The following is a 17,349-nucleotide window of genomic DNA, read 5'->3' as shown; positions in this document are numbered from 1 at the left end:
CCCTTGTGCGGCGCTCGTTCTCTCTGTCTACGACACGACGACTACGACGACGACTACGAAGACTGATACGAATACCAAGACGACGACGGTTACGACACATACGACATCGGAAATATGAAGCGCTTTATGGTACTGGCCTTACTGGCGCTCCAAACCTCGATCTTGGGCGCGCTTGCCCAATTGGAATTACCCAGCTCGCCATGGCTTCCGCCTGATAGTGCACAGGGCGCCGAAGCAACTTCGGGAGACGACTACCCCAACCCCCAATGGTCGACATTGCTCGGAAACCTCTTGTACTTTTACGAAGCTCAACGAAGCGGGGAACTCCCTTCCACGAACAGAGTCTCTTGGAGGAACTCGAGTGCCCTGGACGATGGAAGAGAGGCTCGTGTGGACTTGACTGGTAGGTAGACACTCTTGTTCAGAGCTCTCCCCTCGACCTCAACCATTCACCATTCCAGGTGGCTACTATGACGCTGGAGGTAACGGCTCTCTCAATCGCTCCTAGTCCACCGACTCACAACGCTCGAAGACTTCTCGAAACAAACCTTCCCTCTTGTGAGCACATTTCACCATACCAAACACGCTGGGAATTGATTGGTATCCAGAGCTTTTCGTTGATGTCAATATGTTGGGGCGCCACCGACTTTGGCAAGGGTGCGGTTGAATTATATCGCTCTACTCCCAATTATCTTACACCAATGGCACTCAGGCTACGACTTGGCCAACCAAACTGTATATCTTGACGACATGCTTCGATGGGGTCTGGACTGGTTGATTAAGGTGGGCCGAGTCGACTTCCTTTCCGGAGCCAACGTGCCGCTAACTGTCTAAAATAGGCACATGCCAATGAATCTACATTATACGTTCTAGTCGACAACAGTGAGCATGTCCCTTTTTTGATCGAAGCCCGCGCTGATATGTTCCCCCAGAGGATATTGGCAACACCTACTGGGGTGGTGACCGAAGCATTCCCTCGCCTCGCCCTGTCTATCAAATCAATGACACCCATCCCGGAACCGATGTTGCAGCACAAGCTTCTGCTGCCTTTGCGGCATGCTCAAACCTCTACGCAGGCCGAGGTCTTGACAACAACACCTTCTCAACGCCTGCCAGCCTCCAGGACACCGACTATGCCAACACACTTCTCGATCACGCCGAACAGTTGTACTCATTCGCTCTCAACGCCACTGGCGGACGCAAAGTCTACCAAAAATCTGTACCGGATGCTGCAAAGGCATATGAATCGTCCGGTTTTGGCGATGAATTGGCAGCCGCTGCCCTGTTTCTATCATGGGCAAACCGAGATTCCGCCCACTTCGCGGATGCCGAGGAGTATTACACTCGCTATAAACTAGCGGACTACAACCGCGTCTTCAACTGGGACTCCAAAGTCCCTGGCCTGTCCATCCTGTATGCACAGATTGCGAAGAGCTTCCCCAGCACTGGCAGCAACCTATCATATTGGCAAGAGGTCGCAGAGACGTATTTCGATAACATCATCGACAAGAAGAAGCCAAGCACCAGAACAGCAGGTGTGTTATCTTCACCCACTTGTGGCATGTGACCTAACCAGCAACGTAGGTGGTCTTGTTTGGTGGGACGGCGATTCCAATTTTGCGAGCCTGAACCCCGCTTTGAACTTGGCTATGCTCATGCGAAGATATGCTCCCCTCGCATCGAATGATGATAAGAAGAAGAAATATCTCGTGTGTCCCTCTTGTCTCCTCGATATACCCCAACGATGACTGAACTTTCTCTCAGGAATTTTCTCAAACGCAAGTGGACTATGCTCTTGGAAAGAACCCCATGTCAAGTGCGTGGATCGAACGTGCCTGCAAAGAATGAAGAATGTTACTCATCTCTCGTAGTGCCCTACATCGTCGGAGTAAACCCCAATTCGCCACAGAACCCTCACTCAGCCATGGCAAGCGGCGGAAACGACGTCGAGACCATTGATACATACCCTAACAAGACAGCATATGTATTGTATGGCGCTGTTGTCGGAGGGCCAGATATCCGGGACCGCTTCTACGATATCAGAAGTGATTGGCCTCAGACCGAGGTACGTATAATTCTTCGCCTTCGTACAGCTAATCTTCAACATACATTTAGGTCGCTCTCGATTACAACGCCCCGTTACTCACTTTGACAGCAATGCATGTTGTTGCTGGTACTGAAGATCCCTTCTACACTTCCCTGAAGGAAGGCGCCTACGAGAAAGTTAAACCTGACGGCTTACCATGCGACGCTGCTATCGAAGAAGGGTGCAAAGGTCCAAAGCTCAGCAAGAAGGCACAAATCGCTATGGGTGTAACCCTCACCATTGTGTGTCTGGTGGTCTTTGGCCTCTCAGGCTACTGGATCTGGCTCGTCCAGAGGAGAAAAAACACCACTATTTACACCTATTAAACCGCATCTTTCATCTTTCCGAAGATCATACCCTACCATATTGCGCATTGCTACCCTCAAAGGACTTGCCTACACCTCCTTGTAATGTCTCTTGGATCTTATATTTCCTGGTTGATTCCACGATGGAATTTGTATTTTGCACAGTTAGCCACATGTTCTATATTGCCTACGCCGGATGTCACCTTGTTGCGATACCGATTAATACACCTGTGCAATCATGGATGAGTACCGTGGTCTTAGACGGAGTGAGGGGCTTTACATACCTCGAGCACATAGCGTTCCTCCTCCTTCAAGCTTTCCAGGAACTCGCCAGCCTCAGCAGGGGTAATACCCTTGAGTTTGACGATGGCGTTCACCAGTGCCTCGTACACATCGGGAACAGGCCATGTAGGACCGCAGAGGTAGAAGACACCCTGTTTGTTATAAAGCATGTCCGCAAGCGCCTCAGCATCCTCCAACATTCTGTGTTGGATGTAGACCTTCTTCGGTCCGTCGCGCGAGAAAGCGAGACCAGCCCTGGTGATAATGTTGTCGAGGATCCATGCTTCGATTTCCTCGCCGTAGAGGTACTCCGCGGCCTGGTATCGGGAGCCGAAGTAGTAGTAGACAGGCCCGATTTCCTTGCCTTGGGCAGCCAGCCAGGCAAGGTGTTGGAGGAACGCTCGGAAGGGAGCAGCACCGGTACCGAGACCAGCCATGATGAGAGGTTGCTGGGGGTTGGGAGGGAGCTGAGGCGAGAGTTAAACGAGCGTCTCAGGAGCGGTTCGAAGCATCTGAACGTACCTTCATGACACTAGGCTTAATCGACACCGTCACCTTCTGACCAATCTTCAAGCCTGCAAGGTAACGTGTGCACTGGCCGTAGCGAGTGGCTCCTAGGCGGACCGTAAGTGGAAAGTTACAAAAGGCTCAATAGAAAAATCACATACCTTCCGGGGTGGTCCAGTCGACAGTGACGACGAGGAGGTCGACGCGGTCGCCAACAACGGCTTGAGAGCTAGCAATACTGTAGTGGCGGGGCGCGATGTCACCAATCAATTCGCAGAGCCTCTCGATGCCAGGGCGGGCACTGGGGTATTTTCTGAGGATATCGGCGAAAGTGACGGTGTCTTTCTCGGAGAGTTTCTTGAAGGTGGAAGATCCTTCAGGAGAGCCGATGAATCGCAAAGCATATTTGTCAACAGTTGAGGTAGCATATTCCGCAAGGTCGGTGTAGAAAGACTTGGGTGGCTTGCCAAACAAGTCAATCTGTTGCTGTAGGGCTTGGAGAACGGTACGGGTGTGGACCTTGGTCTCGTCACCAGGGACGGGGATGGTGACCAATCGGTTAGGGTCGACGCCATACCAGTTGCAGAAGTCGAGGACTTCCTGCTCGTCGTTCCATCCGTGAACCCCCAGAGCTTCACCGATAGCATACTTGAGACCGGTGCCGGAAGTGTCGAACTCGAGGTGGAAGACGTTGCGGTCATACTCCAAGGGGGTCAAGCGCTTGTTGACTGTGCAGGTGACAAGGAAGGTGCGATCTGGGACTTCTGGTCGCAAGGCGGGATCCTGGGGGTAGAGTTCGTCCGAAGGCTGGGTGGGATGAGAATAGACGCTGGGGAACAGAAGGTGCTTCGCGGCATCGTGCCAAGAGGCAAGTCGGGCACCATTAACGACGACATTTCCATCCTGAGCGTCAACAGCAATAGCGTTGAAATCGAAGTCTTTGAGGGGGCTAATGGGAGATTCGATAGCAAAGTCCTCCGCAAGGGGAACTAGGTTTGCCTCTGCCCAAGTGCGTGCGTTGATCTTGAGCAGCGAGACACCGAACAGTGACTCGCCGAAAGTCTTCTGAGCGACCTGGAGGACGACTTGCTCAGTCGCAGTGGCGCCGAGGTATAACCTCAAGAAAGCGAGGTAAAGGATGAGGTTTTGAACTGCTTCATTAGCAGACCCGGATTCCGAGCTCGTCAGGTCGGAGGCGATGGCCTTGGTGTTGATCGTGAAAATGCGGAGGTTGCGTTCGTGGACTAGGGCCGAAGCGGAGGCAGGAAGACTAGCGATAAACTCTTCAGTTGACCACGAAGAAGAAACGAGGACGACAGAGGCCCGCTTGGCGTGCTTGAGCACGTCGTGGGTCTTGAGTAATCCCTGGTCGAGGACAGCCAAGAAGTCAGCGTGACCTGCGCTGCCTTGGTCCAACGGGAGAATGAAGGGAATGGGTAGGCTGTTCTCTCCGGCCTTCTTGGGGGAGAGGACAAGTCGGCTTGCGAAAATCCCTCCCTCTTTGGAGAAGACGTCGTAATCGGTGAGGAGGCGGGAGTTGATGTTTTTGTGGGTGGCGAAGAAATCTTCGAACACTTGAGGGACTACCGCAAGTGGAGAGCGGGGAACTCCGAACAACAAGACGGTACGCAGACCGCTGAGGGGTATGGCCACGTCGCCAGAGCCGGGAACGATGCCAGAGATGAAGTGGACAAAGGCACCGTTGTCGTTGAGGAACTCTTGGGTTTCGGAGGGGGCGACACGATGGGCTTGGACGGTTGGCTTGCTCTTTTCGCCGTACAAGGCGCTGAAAACGTCAAGGAAGAGGGATCCCTGAACCAAACGATTGGGGACCTCGTCCACAACGTGAACGGCGCGGACAGTCTCTGGGAGAGCGGCACGGAGAGCGGCGTCGCTCCAGGGACGCAACACATTAACAGTGAGGACCCCGACGCCCGAGAGCTTGGCGACTACAGCCTCAGCAGCGAGAGCCAGAGGACCGTTGAGGAAGACTAGGACAGTCTCCGCCGCAGCGTCGCCGGTGTACTTGAAGAAGGAATGGCCCACTGACTGGAGCAACTCTTCCAGAGACTGGCCTGAGAGCTGGGGTTCCCTAAGGGTGACGCCGAGTTCACGGGAAGAGGTGGAGTGGTCGAAGAGGTGGACGGCATGGGTATTTTGGAGTCGGTATACAATGGACGCAAAGTCGACGGATTGTTGCGGGGTGGAGGAGAGAAGGACGGCGACTCCCTCTGGCAGGAGAGGCCAGATGGAGGACAGGGGTGAGAGGGTCGGCGACAATGACAAGGTGTCTCCGACTGCCGAAACGGTAGGGACCTGGACAACGAGCCTTGAGGAGGAGTTGGCGGAAGGGAGGTGGGCAAAGGCGGGTGCCATAAGCGCCAAACCATTGGGAGTGGTATAGGCAGTCAAGACGGATCCCCTTCCGGCCTCGACGCTGGTTCCCTGAGAAAGGCGTCCTACAAGAGACAGACCTGCACCGGCCCTCGTCTGAAGGTCCACAACAGGTGCAATGTCCTTTTCGCTATTCTTCGACCATTCCTTGGTCAAGGTTCCGAATCCAACTTGCTCGGCGACATCATACACATAAACGACAGAGGTCGACGTATTCCTCGAAGCGATGTATTCGACCACTTGGGAGGCCTGAACTCGAGGGTTTTCAAAGGGCGTTACCCCGGATTTTGGGTCGAGTCGCGGCGACGGGGGCGAGGAGAGCGTCGACGACGACGACAAGGGAGTTGTCCAACCGGAATTACTGAGAGGCATATTGGACGAGGACCAGCGAAAAGTGGGGTATTCCAACAACACTGGCTTCGCATTTTCGACAAAGATAAAGAATATTCGTCCAAGATGAGCAATTCTCCTGTCAGATGGCGTTTGCCAGGTCACGTGGGATGGCGTTGCGGGCGAGTGTCCTGGCCAACTCCCGAGTACCTCATTTAAACCACTTTCGTGCCTTTGGCGGCGTCACAATCGCGCTAGTGGCTCGTGCTAGACCTTATCCTCACTCAGGCGACTGGGCCCGTAGCAAGGTGCAGGTATGCATCAGTCATCTACCAAAGGGCTCACGGGATTTCGCTCAGCCATGTCAAGTAAAGATGAAAAGTATATTGGTCTAGCACATGGAATCAATTACGCCTACTGCTTATATGCATTGGTAACTGTATTGAACAGCCGGTCTCCCTACGCTCATCGTCAGTTTCGAGATATGACAGCCAGAAAAACACGCGTACGCTATCACCAAGACCGGGGCTGATGATGCCGTCAGTCGTCAAAGTCTCGTCGACCCCAGCAACCCAGAGCTATGTCCACATCAGTATTGGCCTGGTATTACTTACAAGAGTCGAATGAAACTCACTTCGAGGTCAGGGTACTCCTTCTGGACATGGTTCAATCCATCTCGGGATGCCAATACGCACAGAAGCTTGATGTTCTTGACTAAACAAAGTTCAATGTTGTTAGGACCGAGGCAGCAGAATAGACGACTGCAGAAGGCTCACTCGGAATACCCCACTCTGTGAGCATGCCAATAGCTGCACACACCGTTCCACCTGTCGCAATCAAAGGATCTAGTAGGAACACATTGTCGATGGGAGGCGATGGCGGCAGCTTTGAGTAGTCTTTCGATCTGCGTGTCAGGAGGATGTTCATCCGGAATCTGGAAACAACGGCACGAACATTCGACGGGCTGTAATGTGACCTTCTCTCGGTAAATTCCAAGGTGGTAGACAGGAGCCGATCTGGAACGAGTTAAGTGCAAGACACGACTCCGAAAGCAACCAATACGTACGGGAAGAGGGTCAACTGGAGGTCGTGTCTTTATCAGTGCTAGCTCGACGGAATCGGGGCAAAACACTCACTAGGGCATCCGTCATTCCCAAACCAGCTCGAAGAATGGGCGTTAAACCAAGCCTAGGCTTGACAGTAGTACCAGTGAAAGTCGAAACCGGGGATTGCTGTGGTGCGTCAGAAGGGGACGCAAGTCGGTTGTCAGTAACCCACTCACGCCTTGGAAGGTGGCTTCTTCGAATCCTCGAGAAGCTTCATAGCCCAGAAAGAGGCTAATGTTATGCACACCCTTCAAACCTGTTTGTCAGTCCACATCGTAGGTTACGTAGCCTTGTCCTCACCTCACGGAATTCCTTCGACGTTGTGGACGTCTGCCTAAGTTTGGAGAGCTCGGCGTTGACGAGAGGATGGTTGAGAATGTGCAAGTTGTTGGACATTGTGGGTCGTAAGTAGTCGTTACAGGAGATGTAAGATTATGGGAGAAGATGCAAATGATGAGGGGATAAGAATAAGCTCTGAATATATAGCGAGCTGAAATCGATGAACCTGGACCATCCAATGCTGCATTGTGGTTACAGCGTGTCTGCGGACGGTTCTTGTGCGATCACCCCAGTTGATGCACGGACATCATATCTTATCTTATCTGCAAACAAATTCATGGCATGCTATCGGCGCTTATATTCACAAGGCTTGAGTAGGGAATTCTTCGCGTAGATCTTGTTCCACTCCTTCTCGGTTTTAGGTTGACGAGCTATTTTCCTGAATTCGAACAGGGTAAAGTGTGTGTTGCTCGTGTCCTGCGTTCTCTGTCAGATACGTCGCTTTACAAGTGGCTGAAGGCGACACACCTTGGATTTCAACTTGAACCCAATCGATGCGACGAGATTCTCAAATTCTTTGACGCTGGTGAATCTACTTGCGACTTCAGCTATCTTGAGTTCACCGCTACAGGGATAATGTTAAAAAGAGAGCTGTATCTGGGAAGAAGACAACTTACTTGGCCTTCAAAATCCTCCAAGCTTCTCGGACACATCGAGGCCAATTGGTATTCATCAAACTTAAAGCACATACGACGACGTCCACGACGTGGCCTTCTCCAACCGAGGACCCTGTTTCACTGCCTTCAGAACCAGGTAGAGGTAACTTCTGGCAGGCATCCGCTTCAATGACAAATGCACCGTCGGACACAAGGTCGAATGACAAGACTGCCATCCCTTGGGGAATCAGAGCCTTTGCTAATGCGGCATCTCCGCAGCCAAGATCCGCAATTACAGTCCGAGCAGGGTAGTCTTGGAGTTGTGCGATATAGATATTGACAGGGTTGGTCGGCCATGACTGTACTTGGCGTCGGAAACCCTTGTGGTACTTTACGAACCGTTAACATAGCGATAGAGGACCACTGAGCACCAACCCACCTCGCTAAACACTGCAGGATCCTCCTTCATCATCTGGACCGCCTCGCGGCTCTCCGACTTGTATAGATTCTCGTTTATCATTCTGTACGAGTGTTTAGGACGTGGAGTTTTGAATTCAGTTGTCACATTCTCACCTAAACTTGGCGCCATCCAGACTCTGCTTCATATTCCGCTGCAACTCGGTCAGGTTTCCTTCCACCTTCGTTTCGGAAGAGGCGCTGGGCTCATGTCCCCTTGAGCTTCCTTCCGCAGTTGCAGCGTGCTGGGTCTTCCTCCGCTTTGAGGGCCTCGAGGATTCAGCTTTGGATTCGACTGTGGCTGGGGATCGTTCTTTCGGTTTGGACATTCTATCCGCAGGCTTCAGCGGCATTGGACGAGAAATCTCCTTGTGGACCACGTTCGCAGTCGCCTTCTCCTTTCCCTTGCCCTTTTCCTTGTCCTTCTTCTTTTCCTTCTTCTCCTTTTTAGTTTTATTCTTTGGCTTGTCGCGTTTTGACAGCTCTGCCTTTTCCGCAGTCTTGTCCTTGAGCCTATCCATTAGCTTCTCCAAGCTGAACTCCGCTGACAAAAGTTTGCTGCTGCCATCGCTCGTTGGTCGTTTGCGCTTTTTTGGGTTTCTATTTTGCGGGGACTGCGTGACGGGCGCGTCGGGTACCTTCCAGCCTGGAACATCGAATAGCTGTGGCATAACGGTTGGTTCCACTGGCAAACGGTGTCGAGAAAGTTATGAGATGAAAACGAGATCACATTTCCCACGTCATTCGAGCCATTTCGGCGTGCGCCGTGGATCGAAGCTAGCTTCTTTTCGCCTAATGAGCTATATAAAAGGTCACCAAATGACGGAAACGGTTGTCCCATCTCTGTCTTGCTTTTCACGTCCACCATGAAACCAGAAGCTGCCTCGACCCCGCCTGATTCTGGCTATGCTACAGATAGCGACTCGGTACGCGGTATTCCTCGTCCATCAGTCTTCACTCGTATTGACTTTGAGATCAGGACGAATGGCAGCTCTTGGATGAGGAGACGGACGTCGAAGACCTGGATCAGGATCACATCCACCGTATTTCCAGACATGACATTGTCACTGCCCCAATCTATACAAAAGATGCCTTGTCTCTACTGACCTCCAAGGTCGATGATCTTGCTACACAATACGGTGTCATGGGCAGAGTACTAGGAATTCGGTGAATATCACCTTTCTTGTTCATTGAAAAACGCCAGTAGAACACTTCTTCACAGCGATAACGCCGAGATCATCGTTCCGCAAGACCCTAGGCTTTATATCAACACTGTATGTTCCCGCGTATGCTCAAACGTCGAGTCCGTCTGATCATCTTTTAGAATGCCCCTTTCTCCGCTGTCATATGTGGAGTCCAAGGTTCATTTAGACACCGTATCTTTTCCATTCCATTCCTCTGACACTATTTGTGAACCCAGGATCTGGAAAATCCCATACCCTCTCGACTGTCCTCGAGAGCATGTTAATACCGAACTTCTCACCGATTGGCAAGCTCCAGAAGGCGCTGTGTGGACTGGTTCTGCACTATGGTGAGGCAGGGACGGGGGCGCTTCCCAACGAAACCGCCTGGCTTTGTTCATCGGAAAGCTCTTACGTGCAGGGCCCTCCTATCCGTGTGTTTGTATCACGGTCGTCTTTGAAGACGATGCGAAAGGTATACGCACCGTTAGGGCCCAAGGTGGTCGTGGAACCTCTTTATCTCAAGAAGAAGGAATTGGACGCCCAAGCCATCTTATCCATGATGGCTATTTCGTCGTCCGACTCCGCCCCGCTGTATATGCAAATTATTTTGGTCCGTACCTCACTATTTCTCCGTCATTTTAGGAACTCAGTTTTCCTTGCTAGTCCATCCTCCGTGACTTGGGCGAAGAATACGACTTTCAAAGGTTCATGGCCCAACTGGATAAGCATAAGACGAAGTTCAACCCCGCCCAGCTCACCGGTCTCGAGCAAAGGATGTCTCTATTGATGTCCTTCTTGGAACCTGAAGATGTTCGCAAGGCGAACAAGGGAAAGACCAGATTTGCTGCGGGAGAACTGACCATCGTTGACCTGTCAGATCCATTTTTGGATGAAGGCGCAGCTTGCGGAATCTTCGACATCGTAACCAGACTTTTTGTTCGTGCGGATGTTCCGACCGGGAAGGTCCTGGTCGTCGACGAGGCACACAAGGTAAGTGGATCGTCTGCATTGTGGGGGTATCAGTACTAATTCACACCTTGCAGTACTTGACGCCGCATAGGACAGCACATGGTTTGACGAAGACTCTGACTCGACTCATTCGCCAGCAGCGACATCTCGCCATGAGAGTTTTGATCAGCACGCAAGGTGGGTGGACTTGATCTTTGATCGTGAAGCCTTTACTGATGTGGATCCTTTCGCTGCTCAGAACCCACCGTAGTTCCCGCCGTCCTTCTTGACCTCTGTTCCGTTGCTATCCTCCATCGCTTCACTTCGCCAGCTTGGTGGGAGCATCTCATTAAGCACGTTTCTGCGGATTTCTCCAAGAGTGACGCGTTCGATGAGGTCGTCAAGCTAAAGGTTCGCCGCTTCCAAGCGATCTGGTGGCTTCATTTTCTGACCCTCTCCCCTTTCAGACGGGCCAAGCCCTCATTCTCGCTCCCGCAGGTTTAGGCCTGTTTTCCCAGTCACCTCCAACAAGGTCAAAGGAGGAAAGGAAAGGGGAGAGTTCCGGATCAGGCGATGCAGTTGCAGTTGAGCCGACTGTCGCTCACATTGGTCGCCGCTATATCATCATGAAAACGCGAAGACGTGTAACAGCAGATGGCGGAGCTTCTATCCTTGCTGTCAACAGTTGAAGGCATTATTGCTGTACATTTTCTTGTAGTATTTCCCGTGCTTCCCTGATTGTCACTGTAATCTGCTTCTGCACCAATGACCCGTATACATGTCACTAAATCGTACGCCCGTCAATATTGCAGCCATGAGAGCTTGGCCATTACATCTTCCCAGTGGACATCCTTTCCTTCCCGTTTGCATAAAACGACGCTCTCGATTTCATCCTTTCCCAGTTTCAAATCATTGTAGAGGTGAGGGAAAATTCCTTCCATGCCGATTTCCCCTTGATCTATACCATAAGATTCAGATACTTGCAACAATATCGGACAGAGTCGAATTCCTTTACCTCCTTTCGCATCTTCCCATGTTATCTGTTCCTGAACCTTTGCGTACGGGATCCGCGCAATGTAAACCTCAATTTCTTGTGTGAAGAACAGCTTGAGTGTGCCTGGAACCTGCTTCGCGGTGGAGAGATGAATGAATCCAGAGCTCTGATCGAGTTGGCTGACTGGGAGAGCGTCTGGGAGTGGGTTGGGAGGAGCAGCTGAGGACGGGATGATCTTGTAGACGTAGGTTGGAACTTTTGGGGAAGATGGTTGAGTAGCCATTGAAAGGGGGAAGGAAGGGCCTGACCCCAGTGCCAACGCTATCGATCCCAGGCGAGGAGTGATTTGAATGACCGACCGAGTCGGGCTGGAGATTAGTCTTTGAGCGTGCAAGTTCATACAACTTCAATTCCAATCTACTAAGGACACAATTGTCATACTCTCTACCTCTGATAGTTCCTCGTCTTAAATATACTGGTAAAAAGAAAAGTAGAGAATCGGCGTTTCAAATCGAAACTAGGGGGTGCTTGGAACGTCCAGATGACGGAAAAGGTATACAGAGCCAGCATCACAATACTCAATAACAGAACGAAGACGACGAGAAGGAGCCAAGCGGCGACTCTTCTCCATGAATCCGGCGTTGTCGCGCCTTCTACGACATACCCGACGATCGCGACAGTAAAGCCAATAATGGCCCATACGAGTAGGGAAGGGGGGAGGCCTAAGATAATGGCATGTCCTGGAATCCCGAGGAAGCTCTGTTGGATATTGTGCATGTAGGTATACTGTAAAAGTGGAGCCATGAGTACCCTGCCGTCCAGAAACCCGAACGCGATCGTGGACATACGGATTGCCTCCGCGAAGTGTTAGCCTGGTGCCTCCAGATAGAGAAAACGCCGATTATAATGCTGCTCAAGGAAGCGAGAGCCGAAACACATGCAGCAAGCCTCGCAAATTCGGTTATGTCTTCAATTGACAGGAAGCCTACAGTCGCCCTGTAACCAAGGTAAATTGATTAAACCTGTCGAGGAGCCAGACAATCGACTTGCGAAAGAAGCACAGTGGACTTGGGAACCATCAGCCCAGGTACGGAAAAGACTACACAGCCGCATACTCACAACTAAAAGGAAATGGGAATACTCTCTGACGAGACGTTCGATGTATTTTTCCCACTTGACCTGGACTTCTGCGAGACGCCCGCGATATTCACTAGTCGACTGCGCCGAGACGGTAAGCTAGAATTTAGAGAAACATCATGGGACACACGCACCTTGATGTGAGCCCAATAAGTATGGGGTATCCCGAAAAACACACAATTTATGACGAGATTTAGAAGTATAATGGCTGCCGGACTTGGTTGGCGCTGTCGAGATGACTTGGGGATCAATTTTTCATCCTTCAGGGACATCGCTGTTTTCAAGGTATACTCTCCATACGATTCTGACGCTCGAAAGCTGGCCACCTCTCGAAGAAACCAGGCCAGGAACATAGTTTTCGCGGGTGAATCAGTGCAGGGTGTCCCTGGACGAGGGGTCAAACGATGTACATTGCCGGCGAAAGATGTACATACCCGCCAAATCTCGCACAATGGCTGAAAGTTCAGTGCATTCTGCCTTTGAGAAAGGGCTGGTACTGCTAGCACCGGAAATCAAATTATCCGTCTATGACGGCGTCAGGTCAATAGCAAGACGGCCAGGAGGGGTGCTTACATGGAAATAGGTCAACGCGTCAATAGCATCTTTGATTGCCCTGTCTGGGGTGGGCGAATGACTCGGGTGGTTGGACAAGTAGTTCCAGTAAAATCGGCGGAAGCGGTTTTCTAGCAAATTACGGTGTCAAATGAACACGAAAGGGAAGAGGGAACAAGTACCCACGGCGCTTAGGGTCAAGCTGGCAGACATTGTCTGGCAAGACATCTTCCAGGTCATAAGAAGCCAGGCAAGAGTTGTGGTTTATGGCCAGGCTGAACAGATTCTTGGTCTCGAAGTCGCGAGGGGACAGAACATGACAGAGATGAACCTCCATGCCATCTTCAAGGGCGCCTATCGGATAATCTGCAATGGTTGCTTCGACCAATTCCAGAGTGCGGGGGTCACGAATATCTTGGTCGGTTACCACTTTGAGCGTGCGGTTGTAGAAATATAGCCAACCCTGGGGAGGACAGTGGACCGTGCATTTAGCTCAAATACAGGTTTATATGGTCAAGGAACGAACTCGAGGGTGAACACAGGCTACCCAGGGCTCAGGTAGGGATGCAAAGTTTACGTTTGAGTAGCAGGATTCATCAATGAAGCTAGAGGTCGACTGAGTTCCCATGCTTTGGGGTAGTGCGTGGGTCGCACCTTAGATTGTTGTACAGGGTGCTGGATCTGGTTGGCGGTGGACTAGCTTCAGAGGCCTTTGAATAGCCCATGGCTGCGGTGGGGTCGCAAAGGAGCTGGGAAGAACGCCATTTTTATCACCGACAGACTGAGAGGTGGGAGAGACGAAGGAAGCGCGTGACAAGGATTCTGATCTTTTTGACAGCCATCACGTACTAACGTTGGCGGGAGGGCCAAGGCAGAAATCGCCATCACTGTCAGATTTTTGATAGAAGTCAGAGGCGTGGGGCGTTCGATGTCGACCTTTTGGTTTATCTGCCGGTGGGTGCTGGTTGGGTGCACCACATAGCAACAGCACAAAAGGCTCTCAACAAGGGCCTCGTACGCTATGCCGACTCGCATGTAGTTGTCAACCCCTATGGAGTGCGGTTGGGCCAACCGGCGAGCCCCTTGCTGAGCGCTTAAGGCTTCCAACAAGGTTCACCAGACCGTAACGCGACTACCAGAAGATCACCTCTCGCCCTCCTCTGCAGCCTATTACTAGCCTCTTTCAACCTGGATACCATCCTAATAGACGACATATCCAATATAAACAGTTCGCTTCGTCCAAATGTGACGGTAAACCAATCGCCAGGGGCCCATTTACAGTTGCCAAAAACACGCAGGGTACCCTACACAAGCGAAACTCGGTGAGAGAATGACTGATAAATCGAAGTAATTCCAAGTATCACAGTGCGTGCGCTTACCGATTAATCAACGACTGGAGCCTTCCACGTCCGACTTTTGAGCTCTCGGATGCACGGTAGATGTCAGAGGTGTCACAAGGCGAGGACTCTGACCACTGCAGAATCTCGGAATCTCAAACGCGAGGGGAGCTGAGACGATAGGAAGTCCTAGTAGTATTGAGACGACGTAAGGGACTCATAAGTATCAGGTCTCTACACTAGGTCCCAACATTTATTGAGAAATACATCCATCCTTGATGACTCACGAGCAGTTTCAGGCGTGTCATGCCATCCCTCAGGCTTTAACTATAAGGCGCTTGATGATCCCGTGAGTCCTGACACAAATGATTGAGCTCTCAAGCTCGTACCAATGCCAAATTCCCCTGGGCGTCTGCAGCTGTTAGGCGGCGGGACTGGAGCGCGATCCTTCCATAGACTCTCTGGCTCGTGAAAATTACGCGAATGTTCAAATATGTAAGGTACTCTGGACAATTTGGTAAAACATGGTGGACGGAGGACTGGCAAGATTTGATTTTTGAGGTGCTGACCTCAGCCACCTGCCAAACAAAGAACGCGAAATCCTGCCTTGGCCCTCCCGCCAACCCTACACGTACGCGTCTTTGTTCACTTAACCACCACCGTCATGAGCCTCTTCGGCAACACAAACTCCAATCCCCCAGCGGGTGGCAGTCTTTTTGGCGCCAAACCAGCTGGCTCAACTGGGACAAGTCTGTTCGGCCAACCAGCAGGCGGAGCTGCGGGAGGTTTGTCTGTGTCCCCCCAAAATGCGACAAACAGGGAGTTGACTCTTTACAGCAGGACAGCAGGCGACTGGAGGACTTTTCGGCGCTTCAACAAACAAGTCGACGGCTGGTACTGGCGGAGGGTTGTTCGGAGGGACCACGACGAATACTGGCGGTGGTCTCTTTGGCTCTGGGGCATCTTCAACGGCGCCTGCGACTACTACAAGCGGGGGTGGTCTCTTTGGGGGTGGAGGGGCTGCGGCGTCAGGAACCTCTACCCCCTCGCTGTTCGGTGGTGCAGCCTCTAACACCTCCAACACTGCGCCTGCAGCTGGAACCACACCTTCTCTATTTGGAGCACCCAAACCGGCGGATTCAAATGCAGCAGCAGCCAAACCCGCATCAAGTTGTGAGTCTTGCCTGAAATCGTAGGAGTAGTACTGATGCAATCCCTGGTTAGTCTTTGGCCAACCAGCAACGACAGGTTCGCACTTGTGAATGCACCTATGACGATCGATCTCATCTCTTTTGCAGGCGGCACATCTACCACTGGCGGAGGCCTATTTGGAAACACTGTTGCAAAACCCGCTGATTCAACTACCACAACCTCTGCGACGCCAGCCCCTACCGGCAGCCTGTTTGGTGCCAAACCTGCCGCGTCAACCTCATCGACGACACCAGCCTCAGGATTCACATTGGGCGGGAACAAAGACACGTCCTCCACCACTTCAAGTGAGTCTTGCTACCTTATGAATGTTCTGTTTTTAATCGCTACCTGCATGTCCGCGAACGATGAAATTGATATAAAGCTGCCACGCCTGGTACGTTCTCGGTCGATCCTACTGTCACATTCGAAATGTTTTGACAATTGTCCATTATAGCACCTACCGGGGGACTCTTTGGGGCGAAGCCAGCTGAGAAGAAGGATGGGGCCCCTGCTCCAGGTAGGCGAAAGCAACGGGACTACCATTATCTCCATGCTGACAACAACAACAGCGCCGTCTTTCAATTTGTTCGGTGGTGCCAAAGCCGACGACAAGAAAGATGCTCCAGCAGGTACTTGTCTTCTGATCAAGCACGATAATTGACTGACAATCCATACTATATCAGCTGGAAAAGAAGGCGACAAGTCTGCAGGTGAGAGCATTTATTCTGTCTCGTGCATCATCTCCTGACCAGCCTCAGCTGCCGCTCCTGCTTCTACGACTTCGAGTACTACTGCTGTCGTAGCCGTCCCGCCCCCGTCTATGCTTCGAGGCAAAACAATTGAAGAAATTGTCAATCGATGGACATCCGAGCTAGAAACCCACGTCAAAGACTTCTCTAGATTCGCCAGTGAAGTAGCGGTATGGGATCGTGCATTGGTAGAGAATGGCAACAACGTTCGTGTTCGCATCGTATCGAAGTGACCGCTTTTGCTGACTTACATCCACCCTTAGCTCGCTGCACTGTATAACCACGTCCTCGCTGCTGAAAGACAGCAGACAGAAATTGATTCGACCCTCGACAATGTTGAACAGCATCAAAAGGAATTGCTTGACCATTTGGAGCAATATGAGAAACTATCGGCGGACATTCTTGGCTCTCAAGGTGGTGCCGCCAGGGCTCTCGACACCGGACCAGCTGACACCGAACGAGACCGAAAGTATGTGCAATCGAAAAAAAAACTTTGAACAACATTGTTTACTAACCCTTTGTAGCTATATGCTTGCCAGCGACTTGCATACCAATCTCGACGATTTGTCAACCTCATTGACCCAAATGATTGAATCCGTAAACGCACTCTCCATCGCCCAGAAATCAAGCGGCGAAGGACAAGACGACCCCATGGCCCAGATATCGCAGGTCCTCAGCAGCCATTTGGAAAGCTTGCAATGGATCGACTCAGCCGTCCGTGACGTTGGCTCAAAGGTCAACGAAGTAGAAAAGCGAGTGAAGGAATCTGGGCAACCTTACGGGAATGGATCCAGGCGAGGAGGTTTCGGCTTAAACCGTTAGGCTATTTCTTCCTTTTGGTGATCCCCGCAGTGCT

General features: G+C 51.6%; 8 protein-coding genes across 8 annotated transcripts; 3 read left to right on the top strand and 5 right to left on the bottom strand.

The window, feature by feature from the left end:
- Positions 1-114: 114 nt before the first annotated feature.
- On the top strand, positions 115-2,412 carry CC1G_00437 (9 glycosyl hydrolase; the record flags this gene model as incomplete). The annotated part of the gene is made up of 11 exons (XM_001837249.1): positions 115-403; positions 462-482; positions 533-558; positions 609-657; positions 713-783; positions 840-882; positions 933-1,535; positions 1,585-1,709; positions 1,765-1,816; positions 1,872-2,065; positions 2,116-2,412. 11 exons carry the CDS (start codon positions 115-117, stop codon positions 2,410-2,412), a joined length of 1,770 nt encoding a protein of 589 aa, XP_001837301.1.
- A 198-nt stretch (positions 2,413-2,610) lies between these two features.
- CC1G_00436 (assimilatory sulfite reductase) lies at positions 2,611-5,946 on the bottom strand (the record flags this gene model as incomplete). Its single annotated transcript, XM_001837248.2, has 4 exons — positions 2,611-2,619; positions 2,676-3,140; positions 3,196-3,287; positions 3,342-5,946. The coding sequence occupies 4 exons, from the start codon at positions 5,944-5,946 to the stop codon at positions 2,611-2,613; spliced, it is 3,171 nt and encodes a 1,056-aa protein (XP_001837300.2).
- A 328-nt stretch (positions 5,947-6,274) lies between these two features.
- On the bottom strand, positions 6,275-7,406 carry CC1G_00435 (UDP-N-acetylglucosamine 1-carboxyvinyltransferase; the record flags this gene model as incomplete). Its single annotated transcript, XM_001837247.2, has 9 exons — positions 6,275-6,363; positions 6,414-6,482; positions 6,539-6,618; positions 6,681-6,800; positions 6,859-6,920; positions 6,971-6,984; positions 7,041-7,136; positions 7,187-7,258; positions 7,311-7,406. The coding sequence occupies 9 exons, from the start codon at positions 7,404-7,406 to the stop codon at positions 6,319-6,321; spliced, it is 654 nt and encodes a 217-aa protein (XP_001837299.2). The 3' UTR covers positions 6,275-6,318.
- A 148-nt stretch (positions 7,407-7,554) lies between these two features.
- On the bottom strand, positions 7,555-9,072 carry CC1G_00434 (rRNA processing protein RRP8; the record flags this gene model as incomplete). Its single annotated transcript, XM_001837246.2, has 5 exons — positions 7,555-7,766; positions 7,818-7,914; positions 7,967-8,334; positions 8,385-8,466; positions 8,519-9,072. The coding sequence occupies 5 exons, from the start codon at positions 9,070-9,072 to the stop codon at positions 7,635-7,637; spliced, it is 1,233 nt and encodes a 410-aa protein (XP_001837298.1). The 3' UTR covers positions 7,555-7,634.
- A 195-nt stretch (positions 9,073-9,267) lies between these two features.
- On the top strand, positions 9,268-11,222 carry CC1G_00433 (hypothetical protein; the record flags this gene model as incomplete). The annotated part of the gene is made up of 9 exons (XM_001837245.2): positions 9,268-9,327; positions 9,381-9,568; positions 9,624-9,675; positions 9,726-9,762; positions 9,822-10,195; positions 10,249-10,575; positions 10,629-10,731; positions 10,793-10,944; positions 11,001-11,222. 9 exons carry the CDS (start codon positions 9,268-9,270, stop codon positions 11,220-11,222), a joined length of 1,515 nt encoding a protein of 504 aa, XP_001837297.2.
- Positions 11,223-11,333: 111 nt separating this feature from the next.
- Positions 11,334-11,810, bottom strand: CC1G_14656 (hypothetical protein; the record flags this gene model as incomplete). The annotated part of the gene is made up of 2 exons (XM_002911181.1): positions 11,334-11,491; positions 11,549-11,810. 2 exons carry the CDS (start codon positions 11,808-11,810, stop codon positions 11,334-11,336), a joined length of 420 nt encoding a protein of 139 aa, XP_002911227.1.
- A 733-nt stretch (positions 11,811-12,543) lies between these two features.
- On the bottom strand, positions 12,544-13,941 carry CC1G_14655 (hypothetical protein; the record flags this gene model as incomplete). Its single annotated transcript, XM_002911180.1, has 8 exons — positions 12,544-12,594; positions 12,647-12,745; positions 12,799-13,049; positions 13,099-13,189; positions 13,238-13,347; positions 13,403-13,679; positions 13,743-13,821; positions 13,871-13,941. 8 exons carry the CDS (start codon positions 13,939-13,941, stop codon positions 12,544-12,546), a joined length of 1,029 nt encoding a protein of 342 aa, XP_002911226.1.
- A 1,276-nt stretch (positions 13,942-15,217) lies between these two features.
- CC1G_00431 (nuclear pore glycoprotein p62) lies at positions 15,218-17,315 on the top strand (the record flags this gene model as incomplete). Its single annotated transcript, XM_001837243.1, has 11 exons — positions 15,218-15,338; positions 15,391-15,726; positions 15,778-15,801; positions 15,852-16,049; positions 16,127-16,138; positions 16,199-16,261; positions 16,314-16,373; positions 16,428-16,454; positions 16,503-16,699; positions 16,757-16,962; positions 17,018-17,315. The coding sequence occupies 11 exons, from the start codon at positions 15,218-15,220 to the stop codon at positions 17,313-17,315; spliced, it is 1,542 nt and encodes a 513-aa protein (XP_001837295.1).
- Between the last annotated feature and the right edge of the window lie 34 nt (positions 17,316-17,349).

This window comes from Coprinopsis cinerea, assembly GCF_000182895.1.
Source record: "Coprinopsis cinerea okayama7#130 chromosome 5 map unlocalized cont3.5, whole genome shotgun sequence".
Classification (NCBI taxonomy): domain Eukaryota; kingdom Fungi; phylum Basidiomycota; class Agaricomycetes; order Agaricales; family Psathyrellaceae; genus Coprinopsis; species Coprinopsis cinerea.
This window is presented reverse-complemented; position numbering and strand designations above follow the sequence as displayed.